Raw genomic sequence first — 22,854 nt, 5'->3', positions numbered from 1 at the left:
AGGATTCAGGTTAGCCAAGGGATGTACAGTTTTATGGTGCCTGTTCCCCAGTATGTGTAAAAAGGAGTTGTTTAAGACAAAAGATAAATGTTTGGCTGTAATCAATGATACATTAGCTTTGTCTCGGAAAGCTCTACGTTCAGCAAGCCTGTTTGGCAGCTTTTCTGGAGATCATAAATCAAAATATTCAGAATAATTTTCAGCATTTTTTTGTAGCGAGGCCACTCCCCAGGTCTGCATCTTGCTGGGATGGTCCCTGGGATTAAACTCTGGTTGAGGCAGGAACAAATAAAGAGAGTCATGACCCTTGTTGCTACTCTCTTTAGGGCCAAGAATCCACCAGAAATTCAGAATCTGATTATTATTTTTTTAAATACACTCAGATAAACTGACGTAAACCAGCAAAATTACTACCTCTGAAATGCAGATTATACCACAAAAAGTGTAAAACAGAAAGTTTTGGACAATATCTGTTACACTCAAAACTTCCAAATAGGCATTTATTATGACAACTCTGCACTTGAGTTAACTTCAGACACTCCAATAGCAAACAAAATTCTTTAGTTTATGTCAGCTTTACAAAGGAAATTTGCTATTCACACCCCGGAATGGGAGTGTGTAAGTAATTTGCCTTTCAAAGTGCATGCAGTCCACTTTGCTGCTGATAATCTGCATAAAACTGGATTAAGGAATCTGGAATCCTTGGGGTCACGATAGTCAGTGCGCACTGAAAGTGCCGTCCCAGGATACGTTTGGCATGGATGTCCTCCTGAAGAGCTAGAAGGGCTGCTTCCCTACAGACTGCTGTTATCTGCAAAGACAATAAATAAATAAATAAATAAATAAAAAGTAGCAGCATTATTACAAAGTATATTACCTGAAAGGAAGAAAGCAAACACAAGAATATCAACGTACTCCAAATACTCACAAGGACTGAGTTTCTCCAGCTTTTCTTTCTAATAAATGAGGTTGTGGGTGATTAGGACATCCAAGAAGCAGGATATAGCTCGAAATTCAAACCCCAGTAACATTACATTTCATATTAAAGTATGCTGTAAATTAAGTTGATAATCATATTACCTTGTGTTAGACTCCCCACAACACCTGATAAATTAAAACTCCAGCAACCAACGATACATTATTTTTTGCCCCCAAAGCGCAGGAACAGATATTCCCAGGCTCTGCAGGCACTTTTCTTTCCCAGCTTTACACTGGGAAAGAAGTAAAAACAATTAATTCAGAAAGGAGGGCTGGAAGGAGAGGGGTGTGTGGAAGGGGAGGAGGGTTAAGGTCTCATACCCTGCAATGTGTTTTTAAGCTCTCTGGACTTCAGACAGCGGAAACAGACTGATGCCAGTGTCACTCTAAAGACACATTACTGTGGTGAAAAGAGCTTGTGGAATGAAAAGAGATATTGTGATTTCCAGTGCAACAGGGAAAACAGTGATTGATATTGACTGCTCCCTTATATCTGTAAATGAAAGAGCCAGCTGAAACACATTTGTCCAGCTATTCAGCATATTTTCTCTGTTTGTTCACTTACTGAAAAGAGTTCCCCTGCTTATGCCGTGCTAATGGTTGCCAAAGCCATTTAGTAGCTTTTTAGAGGATTTAGCAGCATGTTTAGGAAGCTTTCACAAGGAAACACGCATGGATTTAGATGGCTTTGTCAAGTTACAACAATATTACTATTAGTGCTGTGCTGCTCTAATGAGCAGTGAAGCTAAACACTGCTGTTATGCATGTTAATGCTTTTCAGGACTTCACAGACAGTTGGACGTGGAAGAGCAGCTGAGACTTAGTGCACCAGCTTCTTACAAAGAAAAGTGACACATCATCTAGAAGGTAACACAGGGATCTTGGTCCCACTGTTCAGGTTTCTCTCTGAGTTAGACAGTATAACTATTTCCCCATCTCTAACACAATTATAAAGCTACTTAAAGAAAACAAAACAAAACCCAAAAACCAGATCAAACTTCCCCCCGTCACTGCCTAACAACAAATCCAGAAACCTCACGAAAGGGGTAGACTGTTGATGGATAAACAGATCCCAAACATCTCGGACTCCAAACGTGTGTTGGTCTTTAAAGGACAGGTCAACATTTCCCCTTGATAAATAGTGCATTAAGGGCAACTTTTCCACAAAATTAAGAGGAGGAAACCTTCTGGAGGTTTTCACATGCAGTATTAAAAATCCCAAACCAAGTACAGGTTTTGACCATCCTGTTGTGCTCACAGAGACCATCACATTGAAATTAGGAAGTAGGATATCACTACAGCCCAAGATGTTCACTTGTTAGGAGCTGCTGTGAAGGAGAAGCTGAAGAAAAGACTGCCAAGTCGGAAGACGCAAATAAGAAGGAACATCACTGCCAGTCTTATTTCTTCCTGTTTCACTTGTATACTGATACACTGAGGAGGAATTTGCCCATAAGCTGATAGTTCTGATGATGCTTTTACATTTCCTCTACGTTCTGCCGAGAGTATCATTAACAGTGATGATAATTAACCTCCAAAAGAATTTTTTTGTTTAATTTTATTCTTAAAGACTGAACTGTAAGCCCTGTGATAACTAAAAATTACTAGACATGAGGAAGCATGAGGAAATAATTTTTTCTGGTTTTCCAGGAGCATTTCAGCTGCTTTTAAGGGAAGAGGAAAGAACGTTACAGCATAAATTAGCGTGCTCTCTTTTCCTGGCTGCACTCAGAATTTTTGTGGACAAAATATTTTAGATATTCTTCAGTAATAAACAGCAGGCATTATGGCACAGTATTTAACATTTAGGCCCTCGTTTCTGGTTGCAGAAGTCACATTACGTTGTAGCCATTCCTTGGCTAACCTGACGTATCAGGTTTCTGAGGTAAGAGATTCAACAAGGCAAGTTGGATTATTTTTCTTTGTTCAAGTATGCAAACTTAAAAAAAAAAAGTCCTCACAAGCATTCAAGCATTCTTACTAGCTGGTAAAGCTAAACCACTCATGGAAAGCAAACAAAAAGCAATATTGCCTCAGTGAAACGAGAGTGAATTAATCTGGTGAAATCAGCTGCGTTATTGCCCAAGGTCTGCTGGTTTTTCATAGATATTTCTTGTCATGTCATTAGGACATTTATTACTAGACAAACCAGCTGAAGGGTTTTTATATGTCATTTCTGCCTAGATTAAAAAACAACATAGGTTGGGTCAACTGGACAAGAGGGGAGGCAGAAGAAGGGGTTAACCAACAACAAAGGAAGAAACCCAGCGGCTTTCCAGCAAGGCAGGGCTCCTTCCCAGGCTTAGTGGCACTCCAAAACCAGATCATCACTTTTAAAACCTTGCAACAGACCTGTCCTCGATGATTTTGTCCAATTACCTTCTTAGATCACTTCTCCTTTCAGCCTCCACAACATCATCCTGTAATGAGCGCAGCGGTCTAATCATGCATTGTATTAAAAAGCACCTTTGTTTGCCTTAGACTTGGCAATTCAACGAGTGCCTCCTAGTTCCTGTGTTATGAGAACGGTGATTCATCTGTTGTTCCCCGTTCACCTTCCCCATATCATAGATGATTTTACAGAGTTTTATCTCATCCCCTCTCAGTCAAGTCTTTGCAAGCCAAAAAGCCCTCAGTGATTCAGTCCCTGCTCCTACAGAACTTGTCCACCCCTCAGCCTGCCTGCTGTGTCTCCCTCTCCAGTTGTGCTCCATCCTCTGAAGCTGTGCATGGAGGGAGCTGTGCTGCAGCACCACCAAGTCTCTGAGCTCCTTGCAGCTCCTTTCCTACTACTGCACTTGCCATCATTTTAGTGCCAAGATGTTTTTTTCCCAGAAAATCACCACGCTGCCTCCAGTGTCTTTCCCTGGGTGACAGCCTCTAATTTAGGTCATATACTTATGAATTTGAAGCCTAGGTGATTTTTTTTCCTCTCCATTGTATTTATGAACATAAATATATTTATCAGCAGGTCTCCATCTGCCTCTGTAAATGAATGCCATGAAACAACATTACCTATCTGCCAGTTTTAAGACAATTCTTCATTATTTTCAAATGCAAATCCAAGGGATCACCATTTTTACCCTTTCAGTATTAAAAAAACCCCAACAACAGTAACAAAAAGTGCAGTCTTTTGGATCTCTATCTGTTTGTGATAAACAGCAATAATGTCCTGCTCCTGTTCCAAAGGCAAAACTGCAGCTGGGTGTATTGGAGAACAAAATATTATTTACTACATCTGAATATAGAGTGGCTTTCAGCATTGACTGTTCAAGCAGTAATGAAGACATTAAGAGATTGTCAGAAATAGCAGCAATTAGATGGCAACAGACCAGGCAGCAGGTAATTAAGCAATAACCACTGAAGTGTGGGATGTTATTGCAGAGCTGAATAGCCAGCCAGGTGTAGTTGAATACTGTTGAATCTCCAAGTACCAGAATATATCGTAGTTTGATTATTAATAACATTTTAAATGGAAGTTTAACAAACATAATTCTCATTTTCAATGGAATGAGAGCAAATTTCTCACCTATGTGTTAGTCTGCTGTCTTCTCTTAGCATGGGAATAACTTTGTATTCATGTATTAAAAACAGATTATAAATTTTTAGAGGACTAATTTATCATCTGGGTGAGTGCTTTAAGATAAGAAAATAAACAAGCAATTTAGAATCCTACTTGAAAGTCAAAAAGGCAACTGTATCAAGTTATCCTGGGAGGAAAGCAGAACTAAATTTTGCTATCTGAACCACACACACACTGATCAGTAATAAGCAAAGCCACACACAAGCTCACAGCTATGGTGCGAACAACGATGAGTCCCAAGAAGAAATGGATTTACACCTAGTCATCCCTGCCCTCCCCGTTTCACTCCCAGCAACAATAAAATGCCCACTGCCAGTTACTGTTCCCTGAATAAAGAGCATTCAACATAACCCATCTTTCTCCTGAAACCAAGGGTGACACTGGCTGATTCAGCTCCGGCGACTCTCCCCCATTCTGGCATTAAGCGCTGACTCTTTCCAGCGGACTTAAAGTCCTTTTCAGCTTCTTTGTATTTAAAGTGCTCTAAATAGCTTTAAAGAATCTTAAAGGGGAAAAAAAAAGAAGAAAAAGAAGAAAAGAAACGAGCTTCTGTGCAAAAGCCTTAGGTATTTTCAAGAAGGTGGTTTTGTTAGTGCAGGGCCTGTTGGGAGCACCTGGGAATGCCGGGTTTAATTGGGCTGCAGCTGGCGGCGATTGTGGCAGCCCCTGCCTGGCTCTACATTGTGCTTCCTTGTGGGGTTTTTTTTCCCCTTTTTCCTTCCTTTTTAACGCTCTCCTCCACCCTGTCAGCTCAAGCCGTAAGGGGTTGTGTGTAAGAGGGATTAGGAGTCTGGAAACAGAAGAGGATCCTGGGGGTTGTGAATAGGGCAAACTGTGGCGCTTCCCGGGTGGAACTACCTGCAGGAGCCGGCGCGGGACAGGCCCGTGGGACAGGCTTCCATGGAACACTCTGCTGGGGGAGTTTGCTTTCCTGCTCTCTTCAGGGGAGAGGGAAGGCTCACAGATGGCATTTTTAAAAGACATGAATAATGCCTGGGTCAGGATATCGTTTCCGCACTCAGACAAACTCCTAATTCGTGTCAGGCAGCTCTTCCCACCCCAAAGCTGCTTTAAGGAGAGCAACAGCTTTTTCCTCGTAACACTGGGGGAGTTGGAAAGCTTTCAGGACCCAGAGCCCTCACCTGATTGAGGAAAGAGGTGGGCAAAGTAAGAAAAAAAATCAGAAAAAGAAGATGCACTGTAGTCAGGGGGCTAGAAAGGAGTAGCAGGGAAATGCTGCTGACTGCATCTTGCAGTCGAGATCACTACCAGCAACTGATCAGCGCAACTCCAGCAGGGCACAACTTCCCCTGAGGAATTTGTACAAGGCTCAGTGCAGTCAGATGGCAGGTATCTCAGAGGTGAACACTTCTAGGTTTTTGCCAACCCCTCCGGCCCCCCCCCAGCAAGTCATTCCTGTTTGAAGTGTAGGACCCTGAGGCCTCTCTTTCCCCCTTCTTCTTCGTACCAGCTCCCACCCCTCTCTCCTGTACCGGCCTTTCATTAACTGGCCCTTTCATTAGCTGATTCAATGCACCAGACCACCAGAAAACTAATCCAGAAAAATTAAAGATAACAAAACAAAAAAGCACCTCAGTTTGCCACTGGGGTATTGAGATGGGCTCACAGGGGGGATCCGACAAGCCCCAGTTGGTATGGGAGGGGTGGAGAGCACGGCAAGAGCTTCTTCCAGAAGTGCATTGCTGCTGGGTCACCTCATGACATTTTGTGGTCACTTACCCTTTTTTTAGCATCCTCACACCGTTTCCCATGTGGATGGTGATCTGCCTGAGCTAGCTCAGGCACTGCAGCACCGTGCCACCTGGGCTGGGGAATGCCATTGTTCCTTTAAGATGGGCTAAAATGAGAGGTGGAGCTCTTGATGTGTTTCAAAAAGGCTTAAATTTAGTAGTTCTCTTGTGTTCCAACTTTCCTGTCTCATGTAAAGAACTGAAAAAACCAGGAATATACAAGCTAAATTGCTTTTTTTTTTTTCTCTTTTCTGAGAAGAGAGATTCTTGCAGACCACTACAAGTCTTGTTCTGTTTAGGAGAAAACATTTATAATACTATGAAATAATTTAACACCCTATAATAAATTTTTATCTAATCTTGGAAAGACAAAAGAAATCACCCCTGTATGTGTATCTCTTCATGCTGCTCAGTTCTATGAGCTGCAGATTTAAATGGGATGGATTACAAGTTTGGGTGTTTTGCAAATGGAAAATCATCTATTCTAACCAGAAAATTATAAAGTATATTAGCATAGGGCTTTTTATACAGGATCCATTCCTCAGATTCATGTACCTACCTCTGGTGCTTTGAGGTGAATTTACCTAATATATGATTGTCAATCTATAACATTTTCCTAAGTGTGCAAGGCACTCAGACCACACAAATGCCTTGGTGAGACAAAAGGCTTCTTAGATCTCTAACCAACTGTGTTTTAAAATGCTTTTAGTTTTCCTCAAGTTAAGGTGCATACATCTGTATGGTTCTGTATTCACAAACACTGCCTTGGAACAGATGATCCTATTCCTATTGCAGCCACCCTTGGTAGTGATATCTTATAATTAAATATTTTTTATTTAAAAATGGGCTTCTTTCTTCCTCATTTATTAAAGAGACATTCAATATGAGTGGACACTGGATAGCCTTCTTTGAAAGAGGTCTGTAGAGGTAAAGCAGCACCTTTGCAGTTCTTAAATCAAAAGGACAGGTCTTATGTGTATCTCATCTCTCTGACCCAACAGGCTGAGCAAAGAGTCTCTGTTATTCCTGATTTCTTTTATGAGAAGTTGTTATGGAAATGTAATTGAACAAAACCAGCTCCCTTAATGAGGTCTGCAGGTGACCTTAGTTCAGAACAGACTGGCCCAAATCTTTATTATTTAATCTACAGTTTGCTTATTTCTGTAATTTTGCAGACTTAGGTGCATATGACCATGCCTGTGGGTGGCCACAGTTTACCTGAGGTGCTGCACAGGGATGTAAAGTGGTTGTGCCACCTGAATACACCTGGTATGATCAGGACAATGATTCCCACTCAGCTCTTTTCATGATAACGACAGCTGCCTTGGAGGGCTGCAGCAGAAATCAAGTCCTCTTTCTGCTACTCCTCTCAGCCTTAGCCAGTAGGGCCAGTCTTCAGATTTGTCTGCCTGCTGTGGTCAACCCAGTGCCACCAAGCCTGGTGTGTTGCCCTGAGCCAGAGAACTGGCCAGTTGCTTCTGTGGGACAACAGCATCGTGGCAACAATCAATGAGATAGCAGGATCACAAAATGCTTTGTTTACTTGCTCTCACAGTACCAAAAAGTGAGCACGGGTTGTGCCTGGGCAGCAGACAGTATCACATGTATCAGTAGCTCTTATTATTCTATAAAGCTTAAACATGCCCAGAGACAAGAAGGGAAGGATGAGGTATGTAGCCAAAATGAAGCATATGTATCATAACTATAGCACATGATGACAGCTGGAGAGAATAAACCAGAGCCTTCACTGGTACAGGCTCAGTGTCATCACACATACCTCTGCTCATCCCGACATGTTCTAACAGAGCGAAGCTTTGACTCCATCTGCAAGCTTTCTTTTTTCTTCTTTCCACTCTCTTAAAAAATATTACTAGATGTGGTATCCTTCCAAGCAATATATAAAACATGTAAATTCCAATTTAACTTTTGTAACTACAAGCCCAAAATGCAGCTATTTTCCAAAATGCACTCTGTCGATACAGCTCCCATCACTTTGGCAGAGACATGGCATAGCTACACCTTTCACAAAGGAATTCTGTAACAAAACGAGTTTTTACATGCTGGGACTAAATATTTTTAAACAGCACTCTCTGCCAACTTCAAGTTTCAGCTATATTTGTGCAACTAAAAAAAAAATAAATTAAAAAATGAAATCGCACACGTGTTTCTATACAAGATTAAGCTGCATTTCTGGTTAACCTCAGAATTATTTCATTTTACATAAACATTTAATGAGAAATTTTAACTTCTTCCCTTCAATGAGGAAAAGGAAGCCAAGCCACTAGAAAAACAGAGCCTTTCTATACGTGTGTGTGTGTGTGCATGCACTCATTTTAATTAAAAGTAATTAACAGAATCCTGTGTTCTCACTCACAGTGTGTAGCTACTGCACAGGACCTGCACACAGACCCAATGCTAGTCTGCCGAACGCTGCCAGTGAGACAGACTGCATTATGCAACTAACATTTTAAAATCAGAAGACTTGGAGGACATCATTAGCTATAGCTGTCATGAATTTCTCTCTAGAAAAGCCAAACAAAGAAAAATCTACAAACCAGATTTGGCAGCTTCTACCTGACAAAACCTATCCCAGTATAGGTGTTGAGCAGTTGCGTTTGCTTGCATTCTTTTCAGATGTTGAGGCAGAGAAGAGATTGGATGACACGTTCAGCATATTCTGTATTTCTTGCACTAAAAAATAACCCATGCTTTTGCTTCTTAAACCAGTGATTCCTTCCTCAAGTTTAACCTGGGAGAGCAGCAGAGGCCTTAGACTCCCTATCAAAACAAAGCTAATATAAGCAATTCTGCTAAAGGAATTGGGAGAAGTGCCCTCCCTTCCCTAAAAAATTTTTTTTTTTTCAAAATAGAGCACAGCCAGTCTAGAACTGTCTTTCAACTCCTTTCAGCTCCAGCAGCATTTCTATGACATTATATCACCACTTTAAGATTGGTAGAGCCCTAAACTTTTGAATCCACCCAGCAAAAGGGAAGGAAAAATAATTTCTTCTTTCATAGGTTTGTTTAAACTTCCCCATTCATCCTGTCTTTGGAGCTATGGCAATTACTGTCTCTGATTTGCATCTTGCATAGCAAGTTAACAGCAACTATATTTGTAGTGACCTACCTAAGAGATATCATGATACAATATAATAAAAGCAAACTCAGTTAAAAATAATAGCCAGAAAGACTAGCAAATCTTCTGGAGTCTTGGTGTTTCTGTCAATTTGGACAGAAAGCACACAAATCGTAGGATCCTAAGAGAGATGTATAGTCTCTGGGTCTCTGTATGGCTATTTATTTACACATGCATACACATCCTGATTTGAGGCAGGGAGTGAAAAGAGACACTGGTTGTGTGGGGCCTTTAGATTGCAAGATGAATAATGTCCTTTATGGAAGCTCTCTTGATTTTTTATTTATTGGGTTCTCAATTCCTGGAGGGTGTGAGATGTCTCCTGTGGACTATCTGTTTCCCTGGCAGAATGCTAAAGGAATTTCGGACTGTTTCTAAGTTTACTTCTTGGAGCTTCCCATGGTTGCTCATGTTTCCCAAGAAGATCAGGGAGGAAGGTTCCTGCATGCCTCTATTCCAGAGAGACAGATTACGGCTGGGAGGACAATCAGACCTAGAAAACAAGACTGTCAGCCACAGCTAGCTGCCTCCATGTGCAGTTATTACCCCTCAAGGTGGGAGCAAAAAGGCTGGTAAAAAACTGAGTAAGTTGTAATGCACATTTTGCTTAAGCAAGAGAAGTAACTATAGCAAGAAAAAAAAGTAATTGTATAAATATATGAAAGAAGGGGTGTACCAACAACTATTTGAGTTAAGGATTCACGTAAGGGGTATATTTTAACAGAATATAAAGTAAATAAAATAGCAGTAAGACAGACATGACAGTGTGACCTGTGCTTCCCAGAAGTCAGCCTAAACTAGTGATGCACCAGCTACCACCTCTTTTTGGCCGGTTCAAGTTTTAACCATCAGAAGAAACCTAACCCAGTAACACAGAAGAGAGCCCTTTTGGCTGCTTTAGCACCCTGAGCTGGCTCACGCAGGATGCAGGCAGGAAGGCTCTGAAGGCAGGCAGAGGACAAGACTGCAGCAGAAAATGGGTTTAAAGTACACTCAAGCTTAGAGACATACTGAACCTAAATAGCAATACTTTCACTTGTGCAACTTCTTTAAATCGTCTACCAATTCAAAAGCCAATGCAAGATGCAACTAATTAAGAGTATATGCCTGGTGTATATAGGGAGGCATACGCTGCTGCAGGTGGCCTCACGAGTGGCCCTTTCAGGTGAGCAGCCCCCACATTTCCCATAAGAACCTCAGTGCTCTGCCTTCACATCCCTCAATCTACTGCTTTTAAGTCTTGTGTGCTTTAAAAAAAACAACAAACACGATTTTGAGTTACTCAATCATAAAACAATTAATACAGTTCTGCTGTCAATAACAGCATATTTGCTAACCACTTTTAGTTTCAAGAAAAGCTCTGAACACCACATCTCAGGGGTATCCCTGTTGTGTCTACTGAATAGAGCCCAGAGGTAAATGTGATTCACCACTTCTGGTCTAAAGCTCCCCAGGCCAGTGAATCAGAGTGCGTATTTTGAGGGGTTCATAGCACTATCCCAAAGTACCAGCTCCCTCACCAGTGGAGCAACTTGTGACCAGCACAGCTGGCCCTGTCACTTCGGGAGCAAGCCAAAGAACAGAATGAGGCAGCATAAAGTAAAATGCTGAAATGTAAAAACCTGCAGTCAGAGTTGTCACCTACCTTCAATGAAGTTATCAGTGACCAGATTAACAGGGCATCTGCTTTTGCATCATTAATGTGAAAACTTCTCATTTGAGTGCCCTCCTGCAGCTGAGCAAACTGAATCCATGTCATGTCTGAAAGTCACTTCAGGATTCTGGATAACCACACCTGCTACTCTGTGAGTAACAGATCTAATTGAGCAAATTCCTCCATTTCTTCTCTTTCATACTTTAAACCCCTTCTTGGTTTGTGCCATGTTATTGTGAAAACCTCCTTGGTCTCTTGGGTTTTCTCCCCCTCCTTCATTGTCTAGGGAGGAAGACCTAGAAAATGGGACATTTGTATTTCTCTTCACAAAGATGTTTTACATTCAAAATTTATCCTCAACATTTTTGCAAATATGCACAGGAGGAAGCAGAGGAACCACCCTTCCCTTTTCTCCAGGTTATATGCAGCTTGCTTTTTAATGTTGACAGCACCTGAACTTCTACACTACAGACTAGCATGATACACAAACAATTTAAGGCTAGAAATTTACTGAATTTGTACTTGTTAGTGTTCAGCCATGAGAATCCCCCTGGAGCTCTGTGGCATTTGCTGTCCTTGGCCAGTCCCTAGATTCCACATTCCCTACTTTGTGCTTACATCAATGCAGAGCAGCTCTGGGCCCTCTGCAAAGGAGGCACAAACCCACAAGCCCTTCAGAGAAGCACCCACCTTTTCCCAGCAGTGACAGAGGAGGGTGAGAGTGCTCATGCCTGTTAGGTAGGGCTTAACATTTGAAGAAGGTCCTCTGTAGACACTGATTCATACAGTATTACTGTGTTCACAGTCACTGAGGCAATGCCAGGTGTCTCCCACCCTTCCCTGGCACCAGGAAGATTTGCCAGGATAGCAGGTAACATCATGGCAGATGCTGAGCTTAAGGGAGGAGGGAATGATGCTATAGGGGGCTTACAGGAAAGCTGGAGAGGGACTTTTCACAAGGGCATGTAGTGACAGGACAAGGGGAAAGTTTCAAACTGGAAAAGGGTAGATTTAACTTATTTATTAGAAACTAATTCTTTACTGTGAGGGTGGTGACACACTGGGACAGGTTGCTCAGAGAAGCTGTGGCTGCCCCCTTTCTGGAACTTATGATGGGGCTGTGAGTAACCTGATCTAGTGGGAAGTGTCCCTGCCCGTGCAGGGAGGTTGGAACTAGATGATCTTGCAGGTCCCTTCCAACCCAAACCGTTCTGTAATTCTATGGCAACTGTAGCACAGCAGAGGATGCCACAAGAGTGAGCTGAGAAATGTTGACTATAAAAGAACTAAAGACCACAGGGAAAAAAATAAAACCAAAACCCATTAAGAAATGTTAGTGCAACCAGCAACAGGACTGGCCTGTGCAAATGAAGTGCTCCCAGCGTGCTGTGTTTGAGGGGCAGTTACAAACTTAAGTCACCATAAGTTTTCTGTAGCAGTATCTCTCTTGCTGTGTGGCTAGTTTACCTACCAGAGCACACTCTGCCAGAGAAAAGATTCTGCTCCCACCTAGTTTCCACTGCTAGAGAAAGAGATAGTATCAGCTCTCTTTGTCCAAACAACTATAAAGAGAAAGGAGAAATGAAAGATGAAGGGAATGACTGTTTATGGAGAGCAATAGGAAAGAGACAGGACCCTTGGGCTGGAATGGCTTTTGGCAGAAGGGAAACAAGAAAAAAACCCCAAAACAGTACTGTGGGTTGTACAGTTCCTAGCCAGCCCTCAAACCTATGGCTTGAGGAGTAAGAACAAAAAGCAGTCTTTGGCTGTACTGTAAGCATATGTACAAGACATATTCAAGTCTGGATCTTCAAAATATCTAGAATTCTTCTTTGGGGCAAGCTGGGTGAACACACAAGAAAAGCTCATCTGCTGCTCTTCTCTGCAGTGCTGTGGATGCTCTCCTCTTGACAGAGCTTGCAGCACACCTATGCCTTCTCATCACTTTCTGTAAATAATTTGCTATGCTGAATTGTAGAGCCAGGTTATAAAACTACACAACAAAGCATATATGCTCCCTTCAGTGCCTTTCTAGTCTAACTAGCAGGCTCAGAAATCACCTAGCAGTCCACTTTGCATGGCACAGGAGTGTCAAGGAGGATGCTAAGGCTGACAGCACCCAACAGCACGTGCCAAGTGGCCATGAGTGGAAAAGACCAAAAATAAAGTACACCATAATTAGTGGGCAAAGCTGACACTGTCTTTAGCTCATGCTGTTCTATCTTCCTAGCACAGATTTCTACACCTGGTGTTGTACCCAACTCCTTGTCAAGAGACAACTTTGTAAGATTTGCTCAGGAACTCCATATGTGCATGAGAAAGCATGAGCCTTCCACTTCCTAGTGTATTTTATTTAGTCATTTTATGTTAGATGCACAGACACCAGGACTGGGACAGACTTCTAGCTCCTCTCCAAACACAGTAAAAGATGATTAAAACATGGATGCTACCATAGAAGCACTTGTTTCCATAACCAACCAAAACCCAAACGCTATTTTCTGTCTGCTTTGCAATTACTCAGTACCCTAAAGATCAGGAGATGTTCTTAACATTTCCTACTTGATATCAAGTTTACTACTTTTCATGGTATTTGGCAGACTTTGTGATATCAATCATTTGCCCTCTATGGCATGAGGAAGTTCTAAATGCATGAAATGTCACAGAAAAGCTGGATTTCATTGCTACCTTTCATTTGCACAACACCACACAACTGTTACTTACCTCAGAATTCAGGCAGGTGCCTGTTTTATCCAAAAGGCTCCATATGAGGTGCCTCATCTGGGTGCCCACAGGCTGCACAGCACAGCAGCCGTTCAGAAAGCCTTGCTGATGCTGTAATGTGCATCTCCTACTTATCAAGGGCAGTAATGACTGCCAAATCAAATGCTGCAACTCTGAGAGGCTTGATAAGGGGTGTAGAGTCACGGCAACGTAACAGCACTGAGGTCTTTCCCCCCCTTCCCCCACAAGCACATTGGGAACAGCAGCCACAGCACCACAGAGCCCTGAAACAACGCGGGACTCGCACAATACGTCATTAAATACTGTTTCACTAAATCAGAGTCCACAAGTCACTGGAGACATTCAAAACCCACCTGGATGAGTTCCTGTGTGATGTACTCTAGGTGACCCTGCTCTGGCAGGGGGGTTGGACTAGATGATCTCTCAAGGTCCCTTCCAGCCCCTAAGATTCTGTGATTCTATGATTCTATGAAGTCACTCTTGCTGTATCTACAGGCACATGTGTGCCACAGGCCCCTCCCCTTCTGATATTTCCCTTGGCTGAGGCTCATTCAAAACCCTACAGAAAATGTATTTCAACTTTCATACTTTTTTTTTTTTTGTGTAAGAGGAGGACCTTCCACCCCTCCGTGGACACAGCATTCAAACCACAGTGCCTAATATTATATGATGTCCTTTCCAGAGTTAATTTTTAATTTCCTGACTCTACTGCATGAGAAGTTTTCAAATTGTCTTGGCAGTCACTTCACGGCATGTACAGAGCTAATTGCAGAAGTGAATGCAGAGTCAGCCCAAATGCAAACCTCTGGACTAACTGAAGAATTCCTGCAGAATTAGTTACTGGCTTGAATCAAATTCCAGAGAGCACTGCAGTTCAAGAAACTATTGCAAATTTAACACAAAGGGTGCAAACCTTCCTTGTCTCAGCCTGCTGTGCAGTAAGGGGAGGCAGGTGACTTCAACATGTCACTCAAAAACTCAATGATTTTCCATTTTCATTTTTTAATGCCACAATTCATAACCTACAGATGTTGTGCAGGGCTATAAATCTTGGCACCCTCTCCACTACGAAAGAATTTCCCCTGGTATTCAATTTTCTTTGCTTTACCTTAAGTCACCCTAATCATGCTGACATCTACTATCGATGATTATATTAGCCCTAAAAGATCCTTAAACAAATGAAAAGGACTGACTTCCACTCCTAAAGTTCTGCTTCCAATTTTCTAAAGGAAATTAAATAATGTATAAATCAAATGCCGGGCGCAGGCCCAGGCAGCTGAACATCGCTTTGTCCTTTCAAAGTGAAGAGGAAGTGTCTGCTCCAGAAGGGACAAGCCAAGAGAAATAAAGCTTAACCTCAGCTCCATGTGAAAGTGATTTGGGATAATCGGGGGAATCTGCAAAGAGGTTAAAATGGGGACCACATACTAACAGGAGAACTTTACATGATGATCAAAACCACGTCAAGAGCTGACCTTCACCTGGGGGAGCTGCACGGCCCCGGCAGTCTGTTACACTCCAGCAGAATACAAAGGGCAGGAGAAAGAAGAGATCAGCAGGAAGTGAAAAATCTATTTATAGCTGGCATTTGTCATGTCATGGTAATCTTATCAGGGTTTTGGTTTGTGTTTTGGTTTTTTTCTTTTTTCAGTTTGCAAGATTTATAAGTAAGTGTTGCCTGACAACCTTACAGCAAGTCAGCTATGCAGTAAATGTGCATGCTACTTCCAGTTCTCCTACTTAGATTATTAAGTCAGCCACCAAGGGACTTCTTAATTTATATACAACTGGTGGACTGCTGATCCTTCTCTTTAACACAATATATACCTAGAACGGAGGAAAAAACAGTAAAAATGTGCAAGATATTTTCCTGGTATTCTTTTCTAAGCAAGCAATTGCTTTAATTGCCACAAGGCATTTCTTAAAGCTATTTGGAACAGATGCATTTTGTAATATGATTTCTCTATTAAAAGAAGATCCTGATCAAGTTTACATGGCTTCAGCAAGAGTTTACACTGACATTTTTGTGCACAAAAGAGTGGGCTTGAAATCTCAGAGCAGCACTAGACTTCATAATTAAGGTCAACATCACCCTATCTGCATAACCCAAACTGTGATGGAGAGAAAAAGACATGACATTCAGCTGTTAACGCCACAACTATGCACACTCTCGGCTACTTACAAAATCTTCCTCTCCTCACCTTTAAGAGGTACAGGATATTTAAGATGTGATGCAAACTGCCCTTAAACTTAGACAGCAGAAGAGTCCAGTGTTTATCCTTTCCTGAGAAGCCAACAAATTATTTCCATCACTGCCATTCCGCAGTTGCTTGGCCTGTCACAGCACTAAAAGAGAAGCTGACAAAGCAGGGGTAGCCATGTAACAGTTACATACTCATGTTAATTAAACAAACATCCTGCCTGTTAGCTGTCGCTAACACGTCAGGAAATGCTTCATTATTTTTAAAAAAACAACAACAAAAAAGTAAATCCCCAAACAAAAATACTATACATTTCTTTCCCTTTTGAAAAGTAGAGACTGTACATACACTCCTACTTTGTAGAGTTATTTTAAGCACGCAATGAGTGCTGCTGCCATTTAAATTGCAGGATACAAATTCATCTGAACATTAAGCACACTTGAATCAGAAGAACCAATGGATATATTGGGTTCACAGACTTGTAATTTGCCAACAAGTATCAGTATATTTCATGAGAGCTATAAAAGATTAGAACATGCTCCAGGAGCGCTATTTTAGTATCGAGAGGCAACTCAATCAGCTGTCAGGAGATGCGAGATTCTCTCTCCATCTCCCTCCTTCGTCTCTCCTGACAGACCCCCTGTGAACGAAGCATTAGCCCATGGCTAAGGCTACGTTTAAAAAAGCAAACCAAGCAAAGGAACAGGGGGACTTTAGCAGGACCACAGGGCTTTATACAAATACTACTAGAACAAATGCCTCTGTACAGACCTCCAAGTTTCACATCACTTTGTCTCTGCAGGTTACCAAATATCAATAACAAGAAGAAAAAAACAAACCATGAAGAAGGATGGGAAGAAGTAGGAAGTTTTCACAAATGTAGTTGTTTGCCATCCTTGAATTTAAACAAAACCAGACACACAATATGTTACTCACACATGAAAAGAGCAAAGGCAAAAAAAGGAAGGAGACTTCTTTCTTTCCCTCTCTCCTTGTTTCAAGAAAGCATCCCTGAAAGCACAAAGACATCTGCTTTGGGTTCCTGTGACGTCAGTAAACATGACTGAAGTCAAGCACATGCTTAAATACATTCCACAACACTTAATCTGCTTTTAATAATTGGAAGCTAAATGGGAGCTATAAATCAATGAGCAGAATTTGTTCAGTCAAAAAACAAGCCTTTTTTTTTTAACCTTAAGGTGATGGTACTTAGAGGTTCTGGAAAACTTTGGACTCAGCAAACCCCATTATTAGAACTAGACACAGTTTCTAATGCAGGATTCAATCAATCCATTTATGAATGCTAAAATATGTGTGCTGGTAATGGGCAGGAGTTGTGAGCAATACCAGCGTGTCACATTTCTTTGGTGCTTTTTATCTTAAACGTGGCATTAACACTAAATAGTTAAACTAGTTACAGGTAGGTCATTATGTGCAAAGCACCTATCAGATGTGGTGGCATCCTGGCTTCCCAAACTCCCATGTGGCATGTATTTAACATAAAGATCTTCTAGCAACTACTGCTCTTCATTTTCACAGTCACCAGCACCTTCTGTTCCCACGGTGTAAATTGTCTGCATTTTGTATCCAATGCAGAACAGGGGTTTCCACCCAGAGATGCAATCCAAGCAGAGAGCAGACAATAAAACAGTCACTAAGGATTTCTACCTATTTTTTAAATATCACTGTCTCCAGGAAAAGGAAAATAGAAAGAAATGTGGAGGCCTGGTGCAAGGCTACTCATCCTCACTAGGTACTTTCTCTAAGGAAGGAAATTCTCAGGCAGGATACAGCTGATGCTCTTGGAGAGGCTGGGAGAGGGATAAGAAATATGGGCTCTTCTGCTGGAGCGTGGGAGACATTACAAACCAGGGACCTTGGCAGGGTTTAGCCAAAATCATTCCAAACAGGACTCAGCCATTTGACAATCTCTTTTCCAAGGGACTGAATGCAGGTTTAGTGGTTTTGGCTCTGCCACAGATGTTAGTTTTCACCACGTAGCAATCCCTGGTGACACCTGGGACAGCTTGTCTTCCTGAGATCAGTGCTCATTCACATCCTGAACATCATGGACTATTACTAGCTCCCTAGAACAGACTCCAGTTCATTCAGTCCTCTATAGCAATGTCCATGTCTGCATGTCATCCTTATACAGGTACTCATTCTTATTTCAAAATTTATCATCTGCCTACTGGAAAGAACGAGACCTGCAATAATCCACAGTGACTTCGAGGTTGTTACTGTCTGCCACAACCATTTATTATTTAAACACAGGATATTGCCTCTAATGTCTCTTCTTGTAATTAGGTGGTGCTGAAGAGCAAAAGAAGCCTGACCTAGCTGAAGAAGTGTCCATACATACTTAAAACAGGCACAAAAGAATGTGGTGGGGCTGGTGTGTGCCAGCTTGAGGTGCCCATCTCAGGCAGCTCCAGGACACTCCTTTGCCCAGAGTTGGCCTCTGCATGTGGGTTCCCACCTCCCCTGCTCTGCCCACAGGTAGGAGAGGGTGACAGCACCTGCTGGGATACCTGGCACAGCAGGAACTGGTCCCAGGGACTGCTATGGGGATTGCTGTAGTTGGATCTAATTGCCCAGCAAAAGGCAGGATCAGGTCCTAAATTAGCAAATCCCAGATTTCATTAGGTCTTTTTGTCCTTGGGCCAGTTTATCTGCTGGCATAACTCCCCTGGGGGTTGTGCCAACAAAGACTTTGGCTTAATAATTTTGAGATTTATTTCTGCAGCATCATATTTGCGTGGCTTTGGGAAGATTATCTGTATATCCCCCTATAGACCTTGCAGAAGCAAATACCAAGTCTGAAGAAAGATTTAGACTATGCAACTATTCTTTCAAGATTAAAAAAGAAAAAGAAAAAGTAGCCTATACCATAGGCAAAGAATCCAGAATTAAATATGTTTAACAAACATGGAAAGTTAATGCTCTCCTGTACATTGCTTTGTGAGTTATTAGCACCTAAATATTCTCCATGGTTGAAAGTGTATTAATGAGCTGGAAGACAAAGCGATCTAATCAGAAGAGATCAGCAGTAATTTATCCTGCAGAAGATTTACATGCAGCAGCCATGTGTGTTTGTTTATGATCTCTACATCTGCTAATGAGGTTTTGACATGATGGAAAGCTGCGGTAGAATAATACACTCTGTTCCTCACAGTGACTAATTAATGCTGTACTTAATCTGCAAGAAGGCACTTAAAAAATAAACACTAATTTCCAGCAGACCATAAAGAATAGGTAACAACTGAATCACATAGCATAGGCCTAAAAACTGGTGTAGCAGCCTCAGAAGCATTAAAAAAGGTGAGATTTAACTCCCAGAGTACCACATGAAGAGCATGTGCACACACAGACATCTCCAACTGCAAATTGTACATTGAAGTTTCCCTTTTTTTCTGAAAGAGAAGTGTAAGCATATGTTTTCTCCTTGTAGCAATTTTCCTTTTCCACTGCTTCAAAAGCAACAGACCTCAGAGACCTGCAGAGATGATCAAAGCCTGAGTTGCAATCTGTAGGAATGACAAAAAGCTGGTAAGAGATGGCAGAGCTAAAATATTCCCCATCATTCACACAGCAGGTGTTAAACTATGGTTTGCATTCCCAAGTTACCTACAGTTACACTGTTGGCCATCACCCTCAACCTCCTTCTGACAGTGGATAAAATAAGCACTAAATCCCAATTTCCAGAAGTGACACAGACAGAAAAAGCAGCCAGAGCAAAATGGGGAGACATCGGATCCCCACCAAAAAGAAAAGACTGGAGAGATGGTGTTCAGCTGGACCTCTGCCTGCAGGGCTGGTGGCTGGGGGGCAGCACAGGGGGGCTTGGTGTCCTCAGCTCCCGCTGAAGTCATTCCATTGCTTTTAGTCACTTCACCAAGACCTTGTCTCCACAGGATGTTATGCTGGAAGAGCTACTGCATTTACATTCACACCCTATCTCATTCCAGGATAACTTCCTCACATTGACATGCCCTTAGAAGTACAAGAAAGAGCATTCGTCTGTGGCTGCATTTAGCCCTAGGCTGAAGTCTCACGAGGTAACAGAGAATAGAGATTTGGCTTTATCTTATAAACTGTGCTAATATATATCACCACCCTTTGGACTGAAACCAACTTCTTCTCTCTAATCTCCCAATCATTTCCCACAGAAAATGTGTATTTGCTCTAGCTCGGGAAAGCAGGCAAGGATGGAGGCAAGAAGGAAAATCAAGCGATTGCAGGGCACAGAAAGCCTATGTGAGCTGCATCCAAGAGCAAAGTTTCCAGCTTAAGATACTGAATTATGAAATGGTCCCTTTCAGTGACTAAGAAATTACCACGGTGGGTAAAAGAAAAACCACTTAAGCTACAAGTACTGAGGAACAATACTGCAGAGCCTAGGGACTGATATCCCAGATGGAATTAAAGGTAAGTCAGGTGAAACAGTTAAATAAGGTGCAAAAAAATGAGTAGAGATTGAAGTTTTTCATGTCTATTGAAGCAACAATGTCAAAATATGGTTTCTCCTGCCAAGCACAACCCTTGCCTTCCCACTTGTACAGCCAGTGCACAAAAGTTTGTAACTCGGGGGTTCTTGTGCGCTCAGCTGCAATGGAAAGCAGCTCCACAGCTCAGAGCCCTAAGCATACCCCACAGAGACCATCTGCAGTGTCCCTCTCTCCCTGGTGCAGATGTCCCAACAAGAGCAGCAAGGAGCAAGAGGAGAACCACACGTCTGATGAGAATATTCTGGTAGACACGCCCTGGGAGGGACAACCAGGTAAGGTTAATAATGACAGGAAGGGTAAGTCGCCAAAATGGAACCAGCAATTCCCTAAAAACCACTTTGGTTTCAGGATCAGAGTGTGCAGGCTGAAATCTGCAGGGAAGCATCAGCCTCTGCTGCAGCACGAAGCAGAAGAGAGCAAATTGCACGCTGCTTCTGGAGGGGACCAGTTCTCTGTGCACTTCCATCAAGGTTTTTCTGATAAAGACTTTAATTATGTTTTTGCTGGTGCCTGTGCGTTCCTAGGCCTGCAGAGTATCTTTGTTCCACTTATTCTAATTCTTTCTTGGCTTCTGAGAAAAAGCAAGTTAGAGCTTCAAGCCACGTTGTGCTGCAGTTTCCGTCCTGAGGAACCCGCACGTACCCGCTGCTTCTCTTTCCTCAGTTCTTCCCTGCTGGATTTACTATTTACTTACAGACCATATGGGAAACACGTCAGGAAAACTTGCATCCGGGTTCACGTTCATAATAAATACTTTTTATGACTATTCCCATGACCTGCAGCAATAGACTAGATTAGTCACCCACAACTATGTATAATCATACAATCATTTAAATACATTTCCAAAACAGAATATGTTCCAAGATACAGACCAACTAAATATTCCTCTATAGGCTTTCTAACACCTATTTCCTACAACTTTACCATGGCCACCTGAGATTAAACACATTATCTATCAAGCGTGGAGTCGATATCAATACAAGAACATAAACACATGAGTCCATGTGGAAGTGCAGCCTATTAGGGCTACCTGGTCTGCTCTGTTTTCTTAATAAAAGAATGAGCTGCAGCAGGTAAAAACCTGAAAATCAACGCTGAAGTAAAATTGCCATCTATCAACATGTGCAAAACCAAAAAAGTTCTTTTTTATTCTCTGCCTGTTCCAGAAAACCATCTCCATCTAATTTTGATTCATCCAAAAGCAGAATTGTAAAAGCTTTCTGCTGAAAAGAAAATAGAATACTTGCCAAACAGAATGTAACATTTAATCCAAGCTCAGATAAACAAAGGGTCAAATTCAGCCCTACCCATTACACTTAGAAAGAAAATTGAAAGGAAAGCTTGAAAAGTAATTTTGAATTGCAATACTTAAAAAACCTTTTTAAGCTGAAACATTCTAAATACTATTTCTAACATTAAAAATTCAGTCAATGACAGAACACTAAATTATTCCATTTAGTGTTTCTAAATACTTTTTTTTGAAACAGAAAAGTGTCTAAAGCAAAATTTATAAAACTAAAATTTAGAACAGCATTTTTGTTTTCTATGCAGGTAACAAGACAGCCATGTTCTGTACTCTCTCTTATCCAGGATTTCTTTTCCCTTTTTATTTTTATTTGTCACCAACCTCTGGGTTGAAGAAAAATCTGATGTGTCCCTTGTGCTTTGGGAAATGGTTCTGGCAACCTTTTAAGTGTTACTGCATATGCAACTGCTCCGAGATCTCCCCTGCCTCCCCTCCCTACCCCGTGCACCCTGCAGAACCCGGCAAGCTCATCTGCTGCAGGATACTTGCAGAACATCTCCATTGGCCAAACTGACTGATTGCATCATGTTACAAGACTTAACCAGAACATGTGGAAATCTTCCTTTTGCTAAAATCATACACAAAAGATGAAAAACTACAGAGATTTCACGAGGTAACTTGACTTTTTATAGGCCTTTTTTTTTGGTGAAAGGGATGTCGGGCGCTATTTCTACAGGCAAACGTTGGAATAGTATTGCAACCTTCTAAAAGGGGTTTTGTTTTTCTTCTTTTTAAGAAATGCTTTCCCCATATGTCCCAGTGATGGTGAGGGAAGGACCGTAAAGTCTTCCCATCTCACCGCAGCTTTGCGGTTCCGCAAATTTTTTTAATGCTCAGCTGTGAGTCAGTCTCCTCCTTGTCAGCGTGCAGGATCCTGAAAGAGGATGGACGTGCCTTCATTTCTGAAGGGAAGCACATGGTGGGCAGCTGCCCTGAGCCCAGGCCCCTCAGCACACTGGCTGCCAGGCACACGCAGGCCCGTGGTCCCGACCGCG

At 41.9% G+C, this 22,854-nt stretch overlaps 1 protein-coding gene across 1 annotated transcript in view; it reads right to left on the bottom strand.

Annotated features, from left to right (window-relative positions):
* Nucleotides 1-634: 634 nt before the first annotated feature.
* SPATA5 (spermatogenesis associated 5) overlaps nucleotides 635-22,854 on the bottom strand; it is a 201,293-nt gene continuing 179,073 nt past the window's right edge. Inside the window, exon 15 of the mRNA XM_010008974.1 lies at nucleotides 635-811. Coding sequence (XP_010007276.1) covers nucleotides 635-811 — 177 coding nt within the window. The remainder of the gene's footprint in view (nucleotides 812-22,854) is intronic.

Source organism: Chaetura pelagica, unplaced genomic scaffold (genome assembly GCF_000747805.2).
Source record: "Chaetura pelagica isolate M959 unplaced genomic scaffold, ChaPel_1.0 scaffold221, whole genome shotgun sequence".
In the NCBI taxonomy this organism is placed as follows: Eukaryota; Metazoa; Chordata; class Aves; order Apodiformes; family Apodidae; genus Chaetura; species Chaetura pelagica.
The sequence above is the reverse complement of the archived record's forward strand: the minus strand, read 5'-3'. Positions and strand labels throughout refer to the sequence as shown.